At 57.5% G+C, this 19,559-nt stretch overlaps 3 protein-coding genes across 4 annotated transcripts; 2 read left to right on the plus strand and 1 right to left on the minus strand.

Moving 5' to 3' along the window:
* Positions 1-5,721: 5,721 nt before the first annotated feature.
* On the plus strand, positions 5,722-12,217 carry EFNA1 (ephrin A1). Its single transcript, XM_056123799.1, has 5 exons — positions 5,722-5,916; positions 9,218-9,513; positions 10,844-10,909; positions 11,056-11,106; positions 11,266-12,217. Exons 1-5 carry the CDS (start codon positions 5,825-5,827, stop codon positions 11,376-11,378), a joined length of 618 nt encoding a protein of 205 aa, XP_055979774.1. The 5' UTR covers positions 5,722-5,824; the 3' UTR covers positions 11,379-12,217.
* Positions 12,218-13,615: 1,398 nt separating this feature from the next.
* On the plus strand, positions 13,616-16,848 carry SLC50A1 (solute carrier family 50 member 1). Of its 2 annotated transcripts, XM_056123796.1 has the most exons (6): positions 13,616-13,766; positions 14,044-14,121; positions 14,220-14,343; positions 15,031-15,189; positions 16,264-16,383; positions 16,470-16,848. In XM_056123796.1, exons 1-6 carry the CDS (start codon positions 13,687-13,689, stop codon positions 16,569-16,571), a joined length of 663 nt encoding a protein of 220 aa, XP_055979771.1. In that variant the 5' UTR covers positions 13,616-13,686; the 3' UTR covers positions 16,572-16,848. The 2 variants fall into 2 exon arrangements, with proteins under 2 accessions (XP_055979771.1, XP_055979770.1); XM_056123795.1 differs by having other exon boundaries at positions 13,624-14,121.
* A 1,300-nt stretch (positions 16,849-18,148) lies between these two features.
* On the minus strand, positions 18,149-18,522 carry DPM3 (dolichyl-phosphate mannosyltransferase subunit 3, regulatory). The gene has a single exon (XM_056123803.1). It carries the CDS (start codon positions 18,491-18,493, stop codon positions 18,215-18,217), a length of 279 nt encoding a protein of 92 aa, XP_055979778.1. The 5' UTR covers positions 18,494-18,522; the 3' UTR covers positions 18,149-18,214.
* Between the last annotated feature and the right edge of the window lie 1,037 nt (positions 18,523-19,559).

Below are 19,559 nucleotides of genomic sequence, written 5' to 3' on the forward strand. Positions count from 1 at the left end.
TTCCCTCCCCCGTGAAACCATTCTCCACCTTCCTCTGTGGGGTGTGGCCTGTTAGCCCACTCACTCCTCTATTGCCATTCTTATCTTCTATTCTAATTATATATGTGCCACAGACTAGATTCCTTGCGGGCAAGGATATATTTCAGAGTCTCTAGCACCTCCCAGCATGATGTTGGACATGAGTGACTGGTTTGTTTTGGATAGAAGAGGTGGCAGCACAGAACAACTTCTGATCTCTCCTCTCCTCTCCTCTCCTCTCCTCTCCTCTCCTCTCCTCTCCTCTCCTCTCCTCTCCTCTCCTCTCCTCTCCTCTCCTCTCCTCTCCTCCCCTCTCTTCCCTCCCCACCCCTTCCCTCCCCTCCCCTTCCCTCCTCTCTCCTTTTGTGATGCTCGGGTTATTCCTGGCTCTGCACTCAGGAATCAATCCTGGTGGTATTCAGGGATACCTGGGACTGAACCTATGTCAGCTGTGTGCAAGGCAAACTCCGTCCCCACTGTACTATTGCTCAGGCCCCGTTTCTGGCCTTTTCTGTGCAGGAACTGAGCTCCATCTTCCCCAGCCAGTGCTCGCCCATCTCCCTTGTACCTTTCCTCACACCTAACTTCCTTTTCCTACAGTGAATCCCAAAGCAGAGACTGGGAAATACCCCCTTTCCCCATGGCGTCGGCTTCCTCCCTGCTTTAAGTTGGATTTTGGAGCATCTCTGTATTTGGGTAAGCTTGGCTGTCAATAAGAACTGAACTAGTCAGCCTGAGATTATGCCTTTTAAGTTTTATTTTATTATGATTTTTATTTAGAATCACAAATGTTAGTGCTCAGGGCTTACTTTTGACTCTGCTCTGGCATTACACTTGGTGGCATTCAGAGGAGCCTATGCAATGACAGGAATAGAACTCAGGTCCATTACCTGCGAGGCAAGTGCCTGAACACCTGTACTATGTCTCTGGACCCTAATTTTTTTTCTTTTTGGAGAATAAATTTCGTAGTATTGGGGGACCATGTGTTGCTGGAGATTGAACCTGGGGTTCCTGTGTACTAAGCAAGCATTCCAGTTCTCTGAGCCTCTTCGCGGCCCCCAAATCTGCCTTTTTGAAAATCTCAAAAGTACTTTTCCCACATCTGTGAAATTCTCCAGAATCTAGACAAGCAGATGTTCCAGATTTCATGGAGTCATAAAAGGAAACGACTCTCCTCAGCTGAGTCCCAAGGTCCTGTTCACGTCCCGCTCCAGAGTGGGCCCGCTTCTTACACACTCGGGAAAAGAAAGTCAACCTCACAGTCTTTTGTAAGTTCCACGAACCAATCAGCTCAATTGCTCAGAAACCATGAGTACTGCGTGGGTATGTCGCCTCTTTGGTAGGCAGATTCTGAAACCCCCAGTGAAACATTATACTGCCTTTAAAAGTATCATTTCCGAAGATGTTCTATGTTTTATTTTATGTTTTTTAAGATTTTGGGCTATACCCAGTGGTGCCTGGGGCTGCCTCTGAGCTCAGGGATCACGCCAGGCATGACTCAGGGCAATAGGGGGTGCTGGGGATCAAACCTGGGTCAGCTGCAAGCGAGGCAAACTCCCTATCCACTGTACTACTGGTCCACACCCCCCCACAAGAGTTTATGAGAGACAGCGTCTGACTTAAAGAGTTAAAAAGATACACAATATAAACGAAGCAGTTATCATACTATTTATGAGTGTCATGATGATTATTTTTTGCAGTGCTGACTATCAAAGTCACGCTTCACACGTGCAAGGCAGGTGCTCCACCACTAAGCCACACTCCCACCCTTATCACACCATCATTTGTGTGCAAACAAGTCTCACAAGAAAGTGACCAGAGGGACACATAGGACAGGGTTTTGTTTTGTTTTGTTTTGCTTTTTGCGTCACACCCGGCCAGCGGTGGGCAATGCACAGGGTTTACTCCTGGCTTTGCACTCAGGAATTACTCCTGGCAGTGCTCGGGGCACCATATGGGATGCTGGGAATAGAATCTGGGTCAGCTGCGCATAAGGCAAACGCCCTAACCACTGTACTATCGCTCCAGCCTCAAGGATAGGGCTTGTCACACTGCATGTGGCAAATCCGTGCTTTGATTCTCAGTCCCACATAGGGTCCCCGAGTGATCCCTAAGCATAGAGCCAGGAGTAAAACCTGAGCACTTCCAATTGTGGCCCCCAAACAAACAAATCTCACAAGCAAAAAGCTGGCAGGAGAGGGACTGGAGCGATAGTACAGTGGGTAGGGCATTTGCCTTGCACGTGGCCAACCTGGGTTCGATTCCCAGCATCCCATATGGTCCCCCAAGCACCGCTAGGAGTAATTCCTGAGTGCAGAGCCAGGAGTGACCCCTGTGCATCGTCGAGTGTGACCAAAAAAGGCAAAAAAAAAAAAAAAAAGCTGGCAGGAGAGAGAGGAAAATGCTGGTAATTCCATTTTAGGAGCAGCCTTGAGCACTGAGGGGTGTGCCCCAACCCCCCTACTCAGTAAAGCCAAGCAGCCACTGCTCCAGGTCTCCATGTGCCCTTACCCCAGTGTCCACAGATGTCCTCTGGGCTGCTATAAGGTCAGCTGGTGCCCTGGGCCCTGTGGCTGGCGCCTCTCCCCACCCCACACCTCAGGTCACAGGGCAGGGTGATGGCAATCCCCAGGCTCTGCCTGCTCCAAACTGAAATGGCTCCTTCAGATGAGCAGCGACCCCCCAGGGAGACAGCGAATCCCCCAAAGGCCAGGCCTCCCCCAAGCACTCACTCAGAGGGTTAATCTTGCCCCTCTGGAATTCCCAGAAGGAGCTCAGGAGGGGAATTTCCCGGGCAGGCAGACAGACAGACACCTCACACAGGTCCCGCCACTCAGCACAGATGTTTGCCTGCGGGTGTGGGTGCTGAGCGCCAGAACCAGCTCACAACACTGCGGTAAGCGGTGGCCCAGAGCAGAACCAAGATGAGACCCGCCTGGGCAGGCTGGGGGCTGCGAAGGGGAGGGGACCTGGTTGGGGGTGAATCTGTCTGCTGGTCGAGTCCCAGAGCCTGGGCTCCCGCCGATCCCCTGTCTAGATGGCATAGTGCTTGCAACTCCCCCTGAGGCCAGCAGGCGTCGCAGCGGCCCGGAGAGCGGCCCGGCAGAGCGCGCGCGCCGTGGCTCTGCAGACCCCGCCAGCGCGCTCCTAAGTTTGTTGTCTACTCATCGGCTCTTCTGTTTCCCCTCCCGGTCTACCCCGGAGCTCAAGAGCAGGGATTTTATTTCACAAAGTCTCTTATGCCCACACCCGATTGCCCCATTATAACTAACGAACGCCACCCCCCCCGCCCCACCCTCCAACACAAAGGCACCAATAGGTGACTAGCCAGAGTTGACACTGAGATGGGATCCAAGCCCGGAGCAAGTTGGGGATAGTGCCAAACGCAGGGAGCAAAGCTCTGCGCCGGGTTTGTGCCCAGAAAATCTCCCCACCTGTTATCCACCCGTCTTGCCCCAGACCTAGACGCAGGCGGGGCGGGAACGGACGTGGCCCCGCCGGGTTGGGCCGAGCGAGCCCGAACCTGCCCCGCTTAGGCAGTGCAGCCCCGGGACCCCACGTGTCCCGTCCCCGCAGCACCCACGGTCAATGAATTGATGGCATTCATTGACCTTAAGGCGTTTCCTTCAGGAGGCCACCCTCTCTGAGGGGTTGCCAGCACCCAACTCCCCTCTCTTCGCCTTCTCCCGGATCCTATCGAAAACCGCAGTCCAGCAAATGCGTCGGCACTGCGCAGTGGTTCAAAGTCATTCAGCAAATATTTATTGAGCAGGTAAGATGAGCGCCAGGCCCTGACAATACAACTGTCCACAAAACACAATGCCCAGCCCTGGTGAAGCTTCTGTTGAGCCGGACAGCGGGAGGGTCACGCGGGAAGCCTACACCCTGAGGTCCACCCAAGTGAGCAAAACGTGCTGCGACTCAGCCCGGGGCTGCTCGGCCTTTGGTCCCGACGGGAGGGAAGGACTGCACGTCGGATAAACGCCTGGCCGGGCACGTCCCCTGGCAGGTGCGCGGCGGCGGGGGGCGGGGGCACCAAGCCTGGCATAGACCCCGCGCCCCTTTGGCTCGGAGCTCAGTAAATATTTTTCCCCACGACGGGGAGCTGGGCCTCAGGCACCGGCACCCCACAGGGCCTGGGGGCCAGCCCGGGCCCTCCCCCACCCCAGACTCCTCCCCGGCGGGGTCAGCGGCGGAGTAGCCGCGGCGTCCCGGCCCCGTGTAATTACAGGGATTGTCGCCAGTCCTGGCCGTAAAATGGAAGGATGAAACGGCCTTGGGGACTGGGGAAGCTGGGCCCGAGCCGGCCGGGGGCGCCCGGGTTCTGTGGCTCCCCGCAAGGCGCAGCCGCATAGTAGGGCTGGCCAGAGGGCGGGTGGGTGCGCACCCCCCCCGCCCACGCCGTGCCGAGACGCGCAAGACAGCCGCGCAAAAGTCACCCCGCTCATGGCCTCCTGGAGCCCTCCCGCCCCAGACACGCACGGGAGTCGGATCAAACACCTGCCCGCCCTCTCCACCCGAGAGCTTCGGGGCAGACACCCACCGCCCGCCAAGCCCTCTCCAGACGGCCGCGGAGCCGGGCGCGGAGCGCAGCCCCGAGAGCCGAATTCCAGCGGGTTTGTTTACACGGCGCGGAGGAGGGGGGCCGCGCCGGGGCCTGGGGCGCGCCAGCCCCGGAGCCCCGGCCCCGCGACGCCTCCCTAGCACCCCGCCCTCGCCACCCGCCTGCACACGTCCCCTTCCCACCCCCCCAGCTCGCACACCGAACACACCCATTAGTGTGCGCACGCTTAAGTTTCACACGCTCCCCCACTCGCGCCTGTGCGGCTACGCACACGGGTGCTCACACACGCGCCCCAGCACACGCCTGGTACACATGTGCGCTCACGCCTTGTCACCAATCCCGCCCCTCCCCCACAGCCCACACTCAAAGCCGTTTTTGCACGGGACCGCTAGTGTGGTCGCACCACACACACACACACACACACAGGTCAGGAGGGCCTCCGCTGCGTCTCTGCAAACAAAAGCAGACCCCCCAAGCGGTCCCTGGCTCCCCGGTTCCCCCCGCCCCTCCCCCACCCCAGCGCGCAGGCCCCGAGGGGACAGAGGCGCCCTTAGCCCTGGCCGCACACGTTACACACTTGATAACACACAGGGTCGCACTTTATTCCCGGCATCGAGGCGATGACACAATCCCGCGAACAAAGGCAACATTGACAAACCCAACAAAAACAAACAGCCGCGTGTGTGGGGAGGGGCAGCCGAGGGCCGAGATCGCCGAGTGGAGAGGGGGGCGGGAGTGTGGGAACCCCGGCCCCGCCGCCCTGTGCCAGGCTGCCCGGGAAAGGTGCGGGAGCTCCCGGCAGCCTCTGCCCCCCGCAAGGTCCGCTGGCCTCGCGGCGGCTGAGCCCGGACCTGCACGCGCCCGCGAGCGCGCAGACCTGTCGGTGCGAGTCCGCTCGCGTCCCCCCGCCCGCCACCGCGCCGGGGGAGTCAGACCCGGGTCCCCCCGCACAGCCCACCAAGCTGCGCGCCAACCCACAAGCGAGCGCAGCAGCCACAGACCCGAGCCGGCGCGCCCCTCCTCCACCGCGCGCCCCTCCTCCACCGCGCGCCCCTCCTCCACCTCCCCAGCCCCCCAGCCCCCAGGCAGCCGCGAGCCGGGCGGGGCGGGGCGGGGCGGGGCGGGCGGCGCCGGCCCAAAAGGCGGAGTCCCGGGGCCGAGCGGCCAGAGCTGGGCGCGCAGTGCGGGCGGCGCGGCGGACACGACCCGCGGCCAGCCCGACCCCCCAGGACCCCCCGCGCGATGGAGTTCCTCTGGGCCCCTCTTCTGGGTCTGTGCTGCAGTCTGGCCGCTGCGGACCGCCACACCGTCTTCTGGAACAGTTCAAATCCCAAGTAAGCCCCAAGTCTCGGGCGGACGGGCCCGGGAGCGCGGTGGGCACCGGCGCCTCCCCAGACAGACTTCACGGTTCGCGAGCACCCCGTGAGCGCAGTCGTGGGGCGCTGAGCCCGGGAGGGCGGGATTCCGCAGACGGGCGACTTTCCCGGCGCCGGGCGGAGCCCACCGTGACTGCTTGCACTGGCATGACTTCTGCCCGGCCTCCTGGCCCCGCTGTTTACCCCCGCGTTGGGCAGCAGCGCGCGCAGCGTCCTCCTGCAGCCGGGACAGCCCCCCCTCCCCCCATGCTCCTGGACTGGGCCTTTCCTTAGGAAAGTGTCTGTGGCCGCCCCCGCCAGTCCTTGGGCGCCTGCCCACTCTGACAGGTATGGGGGGGTGGCTGCGGCGCCCTGGCTGCGGGCAGCAACCCTCTCTTCCGTATTTGACACCTGCAAGTCTCTTGCAGTATTATCAGATACTGAGGTGTGGGGGGCTAGGCCCGGGGAACCACCTGTTTATGATGTTCAAGTAGTCAAACTGAAGCGGTGGGTGAGGGTTGTGAGGTGGAAGGGGTTAAAAGCGCTTTAGCAGAGCCTGCAGGAAGGAGTTAATTTCTCCCGCGTAGGTTTAGGGCACAGAGGCAAATGGTACCAGAGGAAGAAGCTCCGTGGGGACCTTTTGTTCTTGCCCTGGAGTTTTCTGAAGTTATGGGAACAATATTTGCTGGAAAACGGGGGAAGGGAGGAACGGTGAGTAGGCAGGGAAGGGCAGAGTGAGTGGGGTGCAGCTTGGGGTCAAGCATGTCCTCACTATGCTCAGCTGCCCCAGGTCTAAGCATGCCTGTCCCAACCACCACTTGAGAATATCGGGTGCCAGCTCTCCCCCTGACCCCAGGGCAGTGCTCTCCTGCCTATCAGCTGCCAGGGCAGCACTGACCCCCCCCACATGCTCCTTGCTCCCTGTTCTTTGCTTCCTGAACCCCATCTTGTGTTAGTGGGAGAGAGCAAAGTCCTTGTTTATGCCAGTGCCAGGTGTTGGCTGGGAAGGAGGAGGGGACAGGAAGCCGGGAGCAGGGAGGGGGCGACCCTGGCCTTTTCCGTTCCCAAGCTCCCAGGTTTCCTCTCATTCAGGAAGGAGCCTCTTCCTTGCTCCCCCTCCATGCCTTCCCTGACGCCCGGCCCCCCTTTTCCCACACAGAGAGCAGGAGTGAGGGGAGCAGATTGCAACCCAGGAGGCAGGGTCTAAGCGTGCCCACCCCATCTTGCCACATGCACCACCGTACCCAGGCCCAAAGAAGGCAGGCCCCTGTGGAGCCCGGGCTCCCGCGCAGCTCAGGGACAGAAATGAGGTGGCACTGAACCGGGCAGGGGTGAGTCAGGGCAGTGGGCATTGGCCCTGGGATCTCCAGGCCTCAGACGGGGGAGCAGGGCAAGGTGGGCGGTGCCGCTGTGTGCTGGGCACTTGGTGGTCCTGTGCTGGATGGGAGGCGGGCAGGTGCCCACCCGCTGGGACCTGCCAGTTCCCTGGCCTGGAGGAAAGTGCCCCCCTCCCCCATACACACACACAAGTGGAATTCTTGGGATCCTGGGGGCTGTCCTGTGCCACCAGGTAAGCCTTCCCAGGTTCCCATGGGCGCTGGGGAGGGCGGCAGAGGTGGAGGAGGTGTGAGTCAGTGGCCGTCACGGGAGTGGAGGAAAGACGCCAGGCCTGGGCTGAAATACCTGTTCTGAAATGGCTTCTATGTTTATCTCTCCAGAGAGGAATTTTAAAAGCCTCTCTCTGCTTCTCCTGTGCGCTCTCGCTCTCGCTCTCTCTCTCTCTCTCTCTCTCTCTCTCTCTCTCTCTCTCTCTCTCTCCACTCCCTCCCTCTCTCTCTCTCTCCCCCTCTCCCAGGGGAGGGGCAGCTGCGGTAAGCTGAGCTGGGCCAGGCCTCTCAGGGCGCCTGCTGACTGGGCAGTGGGTGCCCACCTCATGGCCCTCTTGGCCCAGCTCCTGCCCCTCCCCCGCCACCCATGCCCAGGGCCTCACTTGGAAGCAAGTTGGCAGCCAATTTGCTGAGTCTCCAGCTGGCAGGGCTTGGGGGAATTCAGAGAAGCTGACCAGCTTGGAGAGGAAGGTGGGGAGAGCATCTCACAGGACCCCACCCACACTGGAGCCCGGTGTCTGGCAGCTGTGGGGGGCACTGGGCAGACAGGAGTCTACAGTGGGGGTCCCCCCCCCCCCCGGGAAATAGGAGAAAAGAGACAGTTCAGAGGAAGGGATTTGCTGCACAACCTGGGTCACCCCTGCACTGCATGGAGACCCTCAAGCCCCAGCAGAAGTCAACCCTGAGTATTGCTGGGTATGGCCTATGCCCCACCCCCCAAAAAGAAAGTCTCCCAGGTGAAAACTCAGGCTTTTCTGGAATCCCCCTTCTCCAGAAAAGGGTGGTGAGGGGTTGGGACCTAAAGGGGCAGGGATTTCTTGGGGGTGCTCTCGGAGAGGGGGAGCAGCTAGCAGGGAAGACTTGAGGGGACAGAAAGATTATTCTTCTCGATGTGAGATTTCACTTCCAGAGCTCCAGGCCTGGGCCCGGGTGTCTGGGGGGAAGGAGCAGCTTGGAACTGTGAGGTCATGCAGGGCGGGGGAGAGGGAACTGCTGGTGATGGGGAGCAGTCCTCTGGCTGGAATAGAGGAGGCAGGGCTCCCTCAGATCCTCACCTGGGGCCACAGGAGGTCTCAGTCTGAGGGCAAACAGCCGTCAGGGGAGCAGCTGGTAGAAGAGCTGGGGGAAATAGTTCTGAAGAATGATCCTTGAGCTAAGGAAATATCTAGAAGCACAATCTGGGGTAAATCTCAGATATCAAGGAAGGGAGGCCAACCCGAGCAGCCTGAGAGATTGCACACGGTTTTAGGCACTTGCTTTGCACTCAACCAACCGCAGTTCAATCCCTGGCACCACATAGAGTCCCCTAAGCCTCACCAGGAGTGATCCCTGAGCTCAGAGCCAGGATGCCAAGCGGTCATTCTTTTGAGGATGAATGGGGGACAGGGATTGGGGAGGGGGGTGTTTGGAGATGGAGAGCAGGGGCTGGAGTGACAGTGCAGCTCTGGGTTTGATCCCATATGGGCCCCTGAGCACCACCAGGAATGTTGATTCCTGAGTGCAGAGGCAGGAATCAGCCCTGAGCATCATAGGGTGTGCCTCCCCCACCAAAAAAAAAAAAAAGAGAGAGAGAGAGAGAGAGCAGCTAATACTGGGAGGAACCTCTCAGGGAACAGGATGGGGCTTTGGCCCAGCCTCTCAGTGCCCCGCTTGCCCTCTCTGCCCCTTCCCAGGTTCCGAAACGAGGATTACACAGTGCGCGTGCACCTCAATGACTACCTGGATATCATCTGTCCTCACTACGAGGATGACACCGTGGCAGAAGCAGCCATGGAGCGGTACACACTGTATCTGGTGGAGCAGGAGCAGTACGAGATGTGCCAGCCTCAGTCCAAGGACCAGGTCCGCTGGCAGTGCAACCAGCCCAGTGCCCGGCACGGCCCAGAGAAGCTATCTGAGAAGTTCCAGCGCTTCACCCCCTTCACCCTGGGCAAGGAGTTCAAAGAGGGACACAGTTACTACTACATCTGTGAGTGTCATGGGGACACGGTAGCACCCTTCCTCTCAGACCCCAGCTCTCTTCTGGCCTCAGTTCTGCTTTCATGTGTCCCTGGCACAGATGTGGCACAGATGGCCACACTGCTTGGGGCACAGAGGTGCATGTGGCAGAGAGGGTTCAACGGGCTGAGCACAGGTTTTGCATACAGGAGGCCTGGGGTCCGCTAGGAGAATAGACAGGACAGATCTAGGCAGCGCGGGAGAACAAGGGACCATGTGTCTGAACCTAAGAGCAAGTAGGGCCATGGGGCAGTTGGCCAGGTTTTAAGACAACTTTGTGCAGAAAGGACCAAGGATGCACCTGTGAGCGGGGCCGATATTGGAGAATAGAAAAGGACTGAGGTGGAGCAGGGTCTTTGTATTTGAGGCCCAGGTTCAATCTCCAGCACTGCAGGGTCTTCCAGAACGCTGCCAGGAGTGACTGCCTCCCCCCCCCCCCAGCACCACTGGATGTGCCCCCAGAATTAAAAGAAATGAAGGGGCTGGATCAGTAGTATAGTGGGTAGGGCACTTGGGCTGACCGGGGTCCAATCCCTGGCGTCCATATGGTCTCCCAAGCACCACCAGGAGTGATTATTGAGTGCAGAGCCAGCAGTAACCCCTGAGCATCGCTGGGTGTGGCCCCAAAACAAAACCGAACAGAAAAAGAAATGAAGTAAAATGGCCCAGGGCCTGGACGGGGTTCAGTATCATGAAGGCTGGTGTTCAACCCCCAAAATATAAAAGTAATAAAGGGACTCAGGGTCAGAGAGATAGTACAGCAGGTAGGTAGGGTGCTTGTCTTCACTCAGTCAACCCCTGCTCCGCATATCATCCCCTGAACCCTGCCAGGAGTGAGGTCTGAGTACTGCTGGGTGTGGCCCCCAAACCCAGAATAAATCAAATAGCTCAGCGAAGGGAGTAACATGGTGAAGGGATCCACCCTCTGCAGGTCTGGAGGAGTGAAGGGTAGAATGTGGGGTGGGAAAAGTGCCTTTTCTCTTTCCTCCCACCGCAGCGAGGGATTATCTAAAACATGGGTACTGGGGCAATTAAATTGGGCAAAAGTAAGGTGCAAGAAAGCAGGCTTGGGGCCTGAACGAGAGTTCAGTGGGGAGGGCGTTTGCCTTGTACACAGCCTACCCAGGTTTGATCCCCAGCATCCTAGATGGGTTTCCCAAGTACCACCAAGAATGATTGCTGAGTGCAGCGCCAGGAGTATCTCTGGGTGGGACCCAAAAAGCAAAAGAAAGAAAGCTTAGTGGCATTTGCCTTTCTATTACAAGCTTCCTGCTTTAAAACCCCATGGCTTTATCTTGCAGCCAAACCCATCCATCACCAAGAGGACCAGTGCCTACGGTTGAAGGTGACCGTCAATGGGAAAATCAGTGAGTATCAGGTCCCTCACGACCCCCTTTGTCCATCACTGTTAGGTCTGGTCTGGTGGTCTGGGCTGGTGGGGAAGTGTCCCCTCTAGCTTGTGCCCAGCCTTCTGCTCCCCGCTCTAGCCTGATCTCTTCCCCTTACCTTTTAGCTCACAGTCCTCAAGCCCACGCCAATCCACAGGACAAGAGATTTCCAGCAGGTAAGGCAGCCGTAGCAGAAGGAGAGGTCTGCTGGCGGAAGCTGGACCAGAAGAAGGCTTCTTTGCTCTGCAGGGGCTGGGAAAACTTGTGTTGGGGTGAGGGTCAGTGTGGCTGTGGACCTCCTCACCCTGAGTGCCCATGTCCTCCTGTCTCTGCAGATGACCCGGCCGTGCAGGTGCTCCACAGCATTGGTCACAGCGCTGCCCCACGCCTCTTCCCACTAGCCTGGGCCGTGTTGCTGTTGCCTTTCCTGCTGCTGCAGGCCCCATGAAGGTGCCACCACATCCGGCCGAAAGAGTGGAACTGGGCAGAGGAGGCGGAGACAGACCTTCCTGCGTCCCGTCCTGGGGCCAGTCCCAAACAAAATCCCAAACCTGGGACCTACATGCACAAGCTTCCAGCAGCAGCCTCAAAACGGGTCAGTATTAAGGGTTTCAACCCAAAGCAGGCTGGCAAGCCTTAGCAGTGCAGACTCCACCGTCCACCTCAGAGGGATGGACCGGCTCGTGGGAAGAAGCGCCTTTTCTGCCGTTTCCTGCCTGTATGCCAAAGAAAAACAGCTGTATCTGCTGGGACTCTAACAGAGGGCATCCCAGGAGCCCCGCTGGAACAACCTGGGCACATCCAGATGGACTCAGAGCTCGGCCAGGATGCACAGCTGAACTGACAGGAGGAAAAGCCAGACAGTGCCTGGCTCGGAAGCCTGGTACAAACAGGAGAGACGCAAGGCTTGGGCTGACCCTGCACCTCCTCCGAGACTTTGGTTGGTGGGGCCACCGTGGAGAGGTTTGTAGGGGCGCACTGCAGTCTTTCCCAGAGCTGTGCCAGTGGGAGGATGTTGCCAGCCTGTTCTCAGAGTGTTGCTGGAAGGGCAGTGCCCACGAGCGCAGTCTGTGCCTGGAGGTAGCCTGAGGGGCAGGACCCACACTACAGGATCTGTATATATAAAACCTGCTGTGTGTGTGTGTGTGTGTGTGTGTGTGTGTGTGCGTGTGTGTGTGTGTGCGTGCGTGCGCATGCGCACGTACTGATTTCTATAACTGGATTTTTTTTTTATACAAAGGAACATTGTAGTTCCTCGTCTTGAAATAAAACCACTTGTTTTTTGGATGTGTGTCATCTACTCCTCCAACCTTATTTAGGACCACAGAGTCCCTTGTGGTGTGTGACATTTTGCCTTTCTGGAAAGAACACCTGTCCTCAGTCCAAGAGGCTGGAGCTGGGGGCACGAGAGATAGGACAGTGGGGTGGGATGGGGAGGCCTTGCCTTGCACCTGGCCCACCCCAGTTCAATCCCTGGCACTACATAGGGTTTCCAGAGCCCCACCAGGAGGAAGCCCTGAGCAGGGCCAGGTGTGCCCCCTACCCCAAAGAAAGTAAAACAGACTGCGGTGCTTCTAGCCTGTAACCCACTCTGGGAAGCGCTTCCTCTCCAGTCTAGCTCACTCCCAACCCTCTGGGCCCTGGGCCTTGGCATACCATTCCGTTCAGGTACTCACGGTGAGTCAGGGCTGGGGCAACGCCAACTGAGGCATGCATCCGCCCCACGGCCCCACCAAGAGAAGTGTGGGAGGTGGGAGGGAACATTCCCAGCAGCAGGACGGAGGGGGGTGGAGGCAGCAATACGTGCTTGGTGATACAGAACCAATACTGGCAGAGTCCCTGCAAGGGCGTGTTGGGCTGTGACTGAGAGGTGGGTTATCCTGACAAAAGATTTGGTGGCTCCTGGCAAACCATCTTATTTAGGGGAGAGCCTGGGAGGTTTAACAAAGTTTAGCAAATTTCCAATTCTGGGCAATGAAGGCTCTGATGGAGCTTTGGATGAGAAGCAGTTTGTGTTTTTCTTTTCCGGGGCCAAGGTGGGGGGTGTCCTAGGGGGAGGTAGTAGTGGTGGATCAGCCCTGCTTACAGCAATGCGAAGTGAGCTAAACCCTTAAGACAATACAGTCTTACCTGCCTTTGTTTTTTATTTGCGGGGGGGGGAGGGGGGGGGGGGACGACGACACACACACACCACAATGCTAGCAACTACGCCTAGCTCAGTGCTCGGGTCAATCCCAGCCGCGCAATCGGCCTGGGGCCTCCTGCGCGTGTATTATGGGTTCTAGCCATTCCACTCGGGCTGGACTTTGGCTCTACTCCCCAGCGCTATTCCCGGGCGCGGGGCTGTATTTGGAAGTCGGCTTGGGGTCTAGTAGGGTTCCGTAGGCTCCCGGTCCGTGGGGAAGACTCGAGGCTGGGGGACTCGGTGAGTCCAGGGATGAGGAGTGATCCAAGAGCATCAGGCCCGGCGGGTGCTTGGAACAAAGCTACGGAGGCCTCGGGAGGAGACCCGTCGGGCCCGACCCCGGAGGTGCCTGACGGGGCCCGGGCCGGCGCCGACAGGGGCAGGGCCTAAGTTCCGGCCGGTCGTTCTCGGAGAGCCCGAGTTCCTGCTCCACTTCCGGGGACGGGCCGAGCGCGGGGCGGGGCCTCGGCGGCGCGGGGCGGGGCCGGCGGGGCGGGGCCTCGGCGTCGCGGGCTGCGGACGCGGCTCACTGGCGCGGTGCGCGCCGTGCGGGAATCCCGGCGCGGGCGGGATGGAGGCGGGCGGCGTGGGCGACTCGCTCCTTGCCGGAGCTTGCGTGTTCTTCACCCTCTGCATGTTCTCCTCCGGCCTGTGAGAGCGCCGCGGGGCTGGGCTGGGGCAGAACCAGGAAACCAGGGAAGCCGCAAGAGGGGCCCCGCGACTCGGCCGCAGCCTCAGGCTGTGTCCGGGTCCTGGGGACCCCCCGCACCCGGGGGATGGGGTCGAGGGAGCCGGGGTCCAGGAACAAGGCTGTTCGCTTGATCGGGGCTGAGGGCGGGACCGGAAGGACGACAGGCAGCGGGATCGCCACTCCGGGTGCCCCCTTCCCACCTCTCACCCCTGCCTTGGGGTTCGGGGTGCCTTACAGCTCGGACTTCAGGCACATATGGAAGACTCGGAGCGTGGACCATGTGCAGTTCCTGCCCTTTCTCACCACGGACATCAAGTGAGAGGGGCGACAGCTGCCCGAGGGGGAGGGGCGGCGGAGTGCAAGGCTCCCCCTTCCCCCACTCACCCCCAGCACATGCCCCTCCACCTCCACAGCACCCTGAGCTGGCTGAGCTACGGGGCCTTGAAGGGAGACTGGACGGTGATCATCGTCAACGCCGTGGGCACTGCGCTGCAGACCCTGTACGTCCTGATGTATCTGCACTTCTGCCCGCGGAAGGTAGACGCCCTCCCTCACCCCCCGCTGCGGTGCGCGCCTTGCCCTGCTGGCACTGCAGACGTGCTTCCTAGAAGACCAGCAGACTGGCACAGCTCTTTTCCTGGAAGGCCCCTCCCGCCTGGCAGGCCTTCCAGATGTCACAGCCCTCCTGACACACGCCCCTTGTCCAGGCTGGCCGCCTGATGCCTTGCTCCCCAACAAGCTAAGGGGAAAGGGCCTCTTGCCTAGATAATGCCCCATTCAATCGGCCCAGTGGCTGAGAACGAGATGCTCTGCTCTGCTCCCCATTGAAATCGCACAAGCACTGACCAGTCTCCCACTTGTGTGTACCCAGATCACAACAAACACCCTGCCCAATCCTGGAAAGCCTCGGTGTTGTGGGTGAGCAGACATGAGCCCAAGGGATTGGTGGGAAAGAGGCTGAGAAGTGTGATCCTGGAGACTTAGACAAGGGTTCGAAAAAGGGCAAAAGAGAAAAAGAGAGGATGGCGGTAAGGCACTTGTCTTGCACACGGCCCACCTGGGTTTGATCTCCGGCACTACATAGGGTCTCCTGAGCACTGCCGGGAGTGATCCCTTAGCACTGCTGCATGTGGCCCAAGGCCAAAGGGTGGAACTGTTTGCAGCAGACATCTCTGTGGGCCTTGGAGGGTTCTTCTAGAAATAAGAGTACTCTCCCCACTACAGCGCACGGTGCTCCTTCAGACCGCGGCCCTGCTGGGCATCTTGTTCCTGGCTTTCAGCTACTTTTGGCTGCTGGTACCTGAGGAACAGCAGCTCCAGCAGTTGGGCCTCTTCTGCTGTATCTGCACCATCTCCATGTACCTCTCACCAATGGCTGACTTGGTGAGTGTCCAGGGCGGTGAGGGAGATAAGAAGGGTCAAGTGGGGCTGGAGGGATAGTACAGCAGGAAAGGCTTTCACCTTCCATGCGGCTGACCCAGGTTTGACCCCTGCCATCTCATAAGGTCCCCTGAGCACTGGCAGGAATAGTTCCTGAGTGCAGACCCAAGAGTAACCCCTGAGTACTGGTGGATGTAGCCCAAAATTAAAAAAGAAAAAAAGTCAATCTCCCTTAGAGACAGTAGCTTCTCCTGAATAAGGTAAGATTCAGACTTCAGAAGGTGAATGCAGTAGAAACAGGTGAATAGGAAATCGGAGGGAAAAATTGGATCTGAAAAGATGTCTGAGCTTTCTTCCTTTTTTTGGGGGGGGGGGTCACACCCTACGATGCTCAGGAATTACTCCAGACGGTGCTTGGGGGACCATATGGGATGCTGGTGATTGAACCTAGGTCAGCCGTGTGCAAGGCAAACACCCTACCCGCTGTACTATTGCTCCAGCCCCTAAGCTTTCTTCTGATTGAGGCTGAAGAGACAAGACAGGAGAGAAGGCACTGGCCTTGCATGTGCTGACCCTGGTTCCATCCCCAGCTCTATGCATGGTTCCCCAGGACTTGCCAGGAGTGATCCCTAAGCATAGAGCTGGAAGTAAGCCCTGTACATTGCTGGGTGTGGCCCAGGAAGCAAAAAAGAAAATTGGTAGACAAGGGACAGGAGCGATAGTACAGCAGATAGGGTACTTGTCTTGCACACAGCCGTTCTGGGTTTGATCCCCAGCATCCCATCTGGTCCCCTGGGCAGAGCCAGGAGAAAGTCCTTAGCCTTGCCTGGTACCCCAATACACACAAAAAAAAAAACAAAAAAATTTACTATACAAGGCAGTTTTTATGTGGGAAGGCTATTCCTGGTTTAGTGTTGAGGATTGTTGCTGGCAGGGGTTGGCATACTGTGTGGTGTTGGGGCTCAAACCCATACCTCCTGTATAAGAAGCATGTGCTCCAACCCCTGAGCGCTCTCCAGCCGAGGGCAAGCATTTCACTCTGCATCTGGGTTAAGCATGTCCTTTATCTTTCCACAGGCCAAGATCATTCACACCAAGTCCACAAAAGGCCTCTCTTGGCCACTGACCATTGCTTCCCTCCTCTCCTCTTCCTGCTGGTCCTTCTACGGGCTCCGTTTCCAGGACCCTTACATTACAGTGAGCAGAACAGAGATGCGGGGAGGAGGCAGGCGTGCAAAAGGGGAAATCCTGCTCTTTTTCTTACGGCATCCTCATGATTTCAGGTGCCGAACCTTCCAGGCATTCTCACCAGCCTTCTTCGCCTCTGGCTTTTTTGGAAGTATCCACAGGAGAGAGACAGGAACTACCAACTCTTGCAAACCTGAAGAGGTTCAGCGGCCCACTAGACACCTTATTATCAAACTGTTACCAAAGAGAATGCCTTGTTTCAGCCATTCCTGCTACAGAACTCCAAGGCTGTCTCAAAGAGACAACTTCAAGAATTGAAGGACCAAAGAAAGATTCATTTAGATGGGACCTGGGAGATGAATCGCTTTTATTTTATTTTTATTTTTGAGATGCTATTTTTTAATTTGGGAGGTTGGGGAGAAATCTTTAGAATGTGCCTTAAAATAAACTGTTCCCAACTCCTGCCTCTCATGACTCATTCTCTTGTGGGTTGTTTGGGAGCCACACCTGGCTGTGCTCAGGGATTACTCCTGGCTTATTCCTGGTTCTGTGCTCAGAAGTTGCTGGCAGGCTCAGGGGTCCAGGGATGAAACCCAGGTTGGCCACATGCAAGGCAAGCGCCTTACCTGCTAGACTGTCACTCCAACCCCTCAAGGTTCATTGTCTTGTATGATTCTTGGGCTGGGAATGTGGCTGAATGGTGAAGTGCTTGAGTGGATAAGACCTGGGTTCCATCCTGGTAGTATCTTATCCATTCAAGTGATTTTCAACCTGCCTGCTTTGGTTGAAGATTGAAGGATAAAAATACACTGATTCACTTTGTTTGTTTGGCCTTTTTGGGTCACACTCGACAATGCTCAGGGGTTACTCCTGGCTCTGGACTCAGGAATTTAATTCCTGGCAGTGCTCAGGGGACAATATGGAATGCCTGGGATCAAACCCAGGTGGGCTGCACGCATGGGAACAGCTGTACTATCTCTCTGGTTCCCAATGAATCACTTATTATTGGCTCAGAATAGCTAGCTAAAGGGCTGGGGTAAAAGCACACCATGTGCCTTGCGGTAGCCAACCTAGGTTTGATCCCTGAGACCCCATATGATACCCCAAGCACTGTCAGGAATGATTCCTGATCACCACCAGTGTGGTCTAAACACAAGAGAAAGAAAGAACCAAGTGATGTGATGACCTAAGAGAGCCTTAAGAGAAACACTTGGGCAGGAGAGATGGAACTGTAGGGAAGGTGCTTGCCATGCATGCAGCCTGTCCCAGGTTCATTCTCTGGAACCTCAAGGGTCCCCCAGGCACTGCCAGGAGTGCTCAGATTTCTGAACACAGAGCCAGGTGTACCACCACCACCGCCACCAGACAAGAAATTGGGCTTGAATGCTGCTAAGAACTGAAGTGAGATTTCACCAAGCACCACCTGGAGGAGCAGGACCAGGAGAATGACAGGACATTTTCACCCCGAGAATTCTTTTTATTTTTTTCTTTTTGGGTCACACCCAGCGATGCACAGGCGTTACTCCTGGTTCATGAACCGTGCTCGGGGGGACCATATGGGATGCTGGGAATCGAACCTGGGTTAGGCCCCGTGCAAGGTAAAACGCCCTACCTGCTGTGCTATCACTCCAGCCCCGTCATCCCGAGAATTCTTAAGAGGGGAGCAAAAAGGAGGAGCGATGCAGGATACAGAAAGGCTGGCCTAGCTGGCCTTGTCTGACGGCTGCGGGGACAGAATGCCAATTCCCATTCTCCGAACTCAGACTAAACAAAGTTAGAAAATAAACATGGTCTTTAATGGGGCGTAGGGAGTGTGGAGGGAATGAGTGAGGGGGGGGTGTCAGAAACGCATCCCCCTGCGGGCTAAGTCGGCTCTCGCCTCGTGGATCTGGCTCTGCAGCTCGCGGGCGGCGTCCTCGCAGTCGTGGAAAGTGGCCACGCGGTAGCCCACGGTGCCTAGCGCATAGCAGCCGGCGGACACCAGCAAATAGGCGGGCAGCGGCCACAGCACCTCCCGGCACGCCGAGGGCAGCTCCAGACCCAGGGCTCCCAGGGTCAGGGCCGCCCAGACGGAGCCCAGGAGCAGCAGTCCCCAGAGCCACTGCGCTAACTTCGTCATGGTCGCTGCGGGAGGAGAAAGGGGGGCTCGATATCACCTCCAGACCACTCCCCTCTTCATTGGGGACCCACTCCCTTTTCTTCGTCACCCCGCTCTAGACCATCGAGCAGACGCGCCGCTCCTCCATGGCCCTCGCCCTCCCTGCACCCCCACCTCCAGCCTAGCCCCGGCCCCTACCTGTCTGCACCGCACCTTCCCTTCCCGGAGAGGCAGGACGCCGAGACCGGAAGTCAGCGCTAGCTCCCGCCCCGCGCGGCCTTCTGGGAGTTGTAGTCACGGCGGCAGGACTCCTGGTCGTGGTCTTTTCTAGGTCTCCGCCTGCTCTGCTTGACAAATCTCTGCCTGGCGTCCCCAGGGGCTACTTCTCTCCTCTGAAGCCCCTCTGTGAGCTGAGGTTGGGATTTGTAGAATACCTGAGGACACCCTTAGCGTTTGTAACAACAGTGAGATCCTCCTAAACTCAACTCTCTTGCTTGAAACTCCCATTCAATCTTTCTTCTAATTCATTCATTTTTTTTTCGTTCTTTCACACGTTTCTTGAGATACATAATAGACTGATGAGATAATGGTTTCAAGACACACAGTCCCTCCTGGGATGGAGGGGAATGCAGGAGAATGTATGGAAAGCGGGTATTGTGACAATAGTTATGCTTTGAAATTAGTTTTTTGTTTGTTTGTTGATGACAGGTGCCATTCATACTGGTTTCCGTTAAAGAAAGAACTGTCTTTTCTTGCGGGGGAGGGGTTGGATCACATCCTGCATTTATTTTTATTTATTTAATTTTTTTTTTTAATGTAGGAGTTTAAAACGCTGGAGCGGTAGCACAGCAGGTAGGCCGTTATGCCTTGCACATGGCCGACCCGGGTTCGATTCCCAGCATCCCATATGGTCCCCTGAGCACCGCCAGGGGTGATTCCTGAGTGCAGAGCCAGGAGTAACCCCTGTGCATCGCCGGGTGTGACCCAAAAGGCAATAAATAAATAAAATAAAAGAGTTTGAGAACTGGCCTACAGAAATGAGTTCGGGGATGGGTTGAGGGTAGCACTGGGACAGTGGAGGAGGGAA

Source organism: Sorex fumeus, unplaced genomic scaffold (assembly GCF_029834395.1).
Source record: "Sorex fumeus unplaced genomic scaffold, SorFum_2.1 ptg000047l, whole genome shotgun sequence".
NCBI classification, from domain to species: Eukaryota; Metazoa; Chordata; class Mammalia; order Eulipotyphla; family Soricidae; genus Sorex; species Sorex fumeus.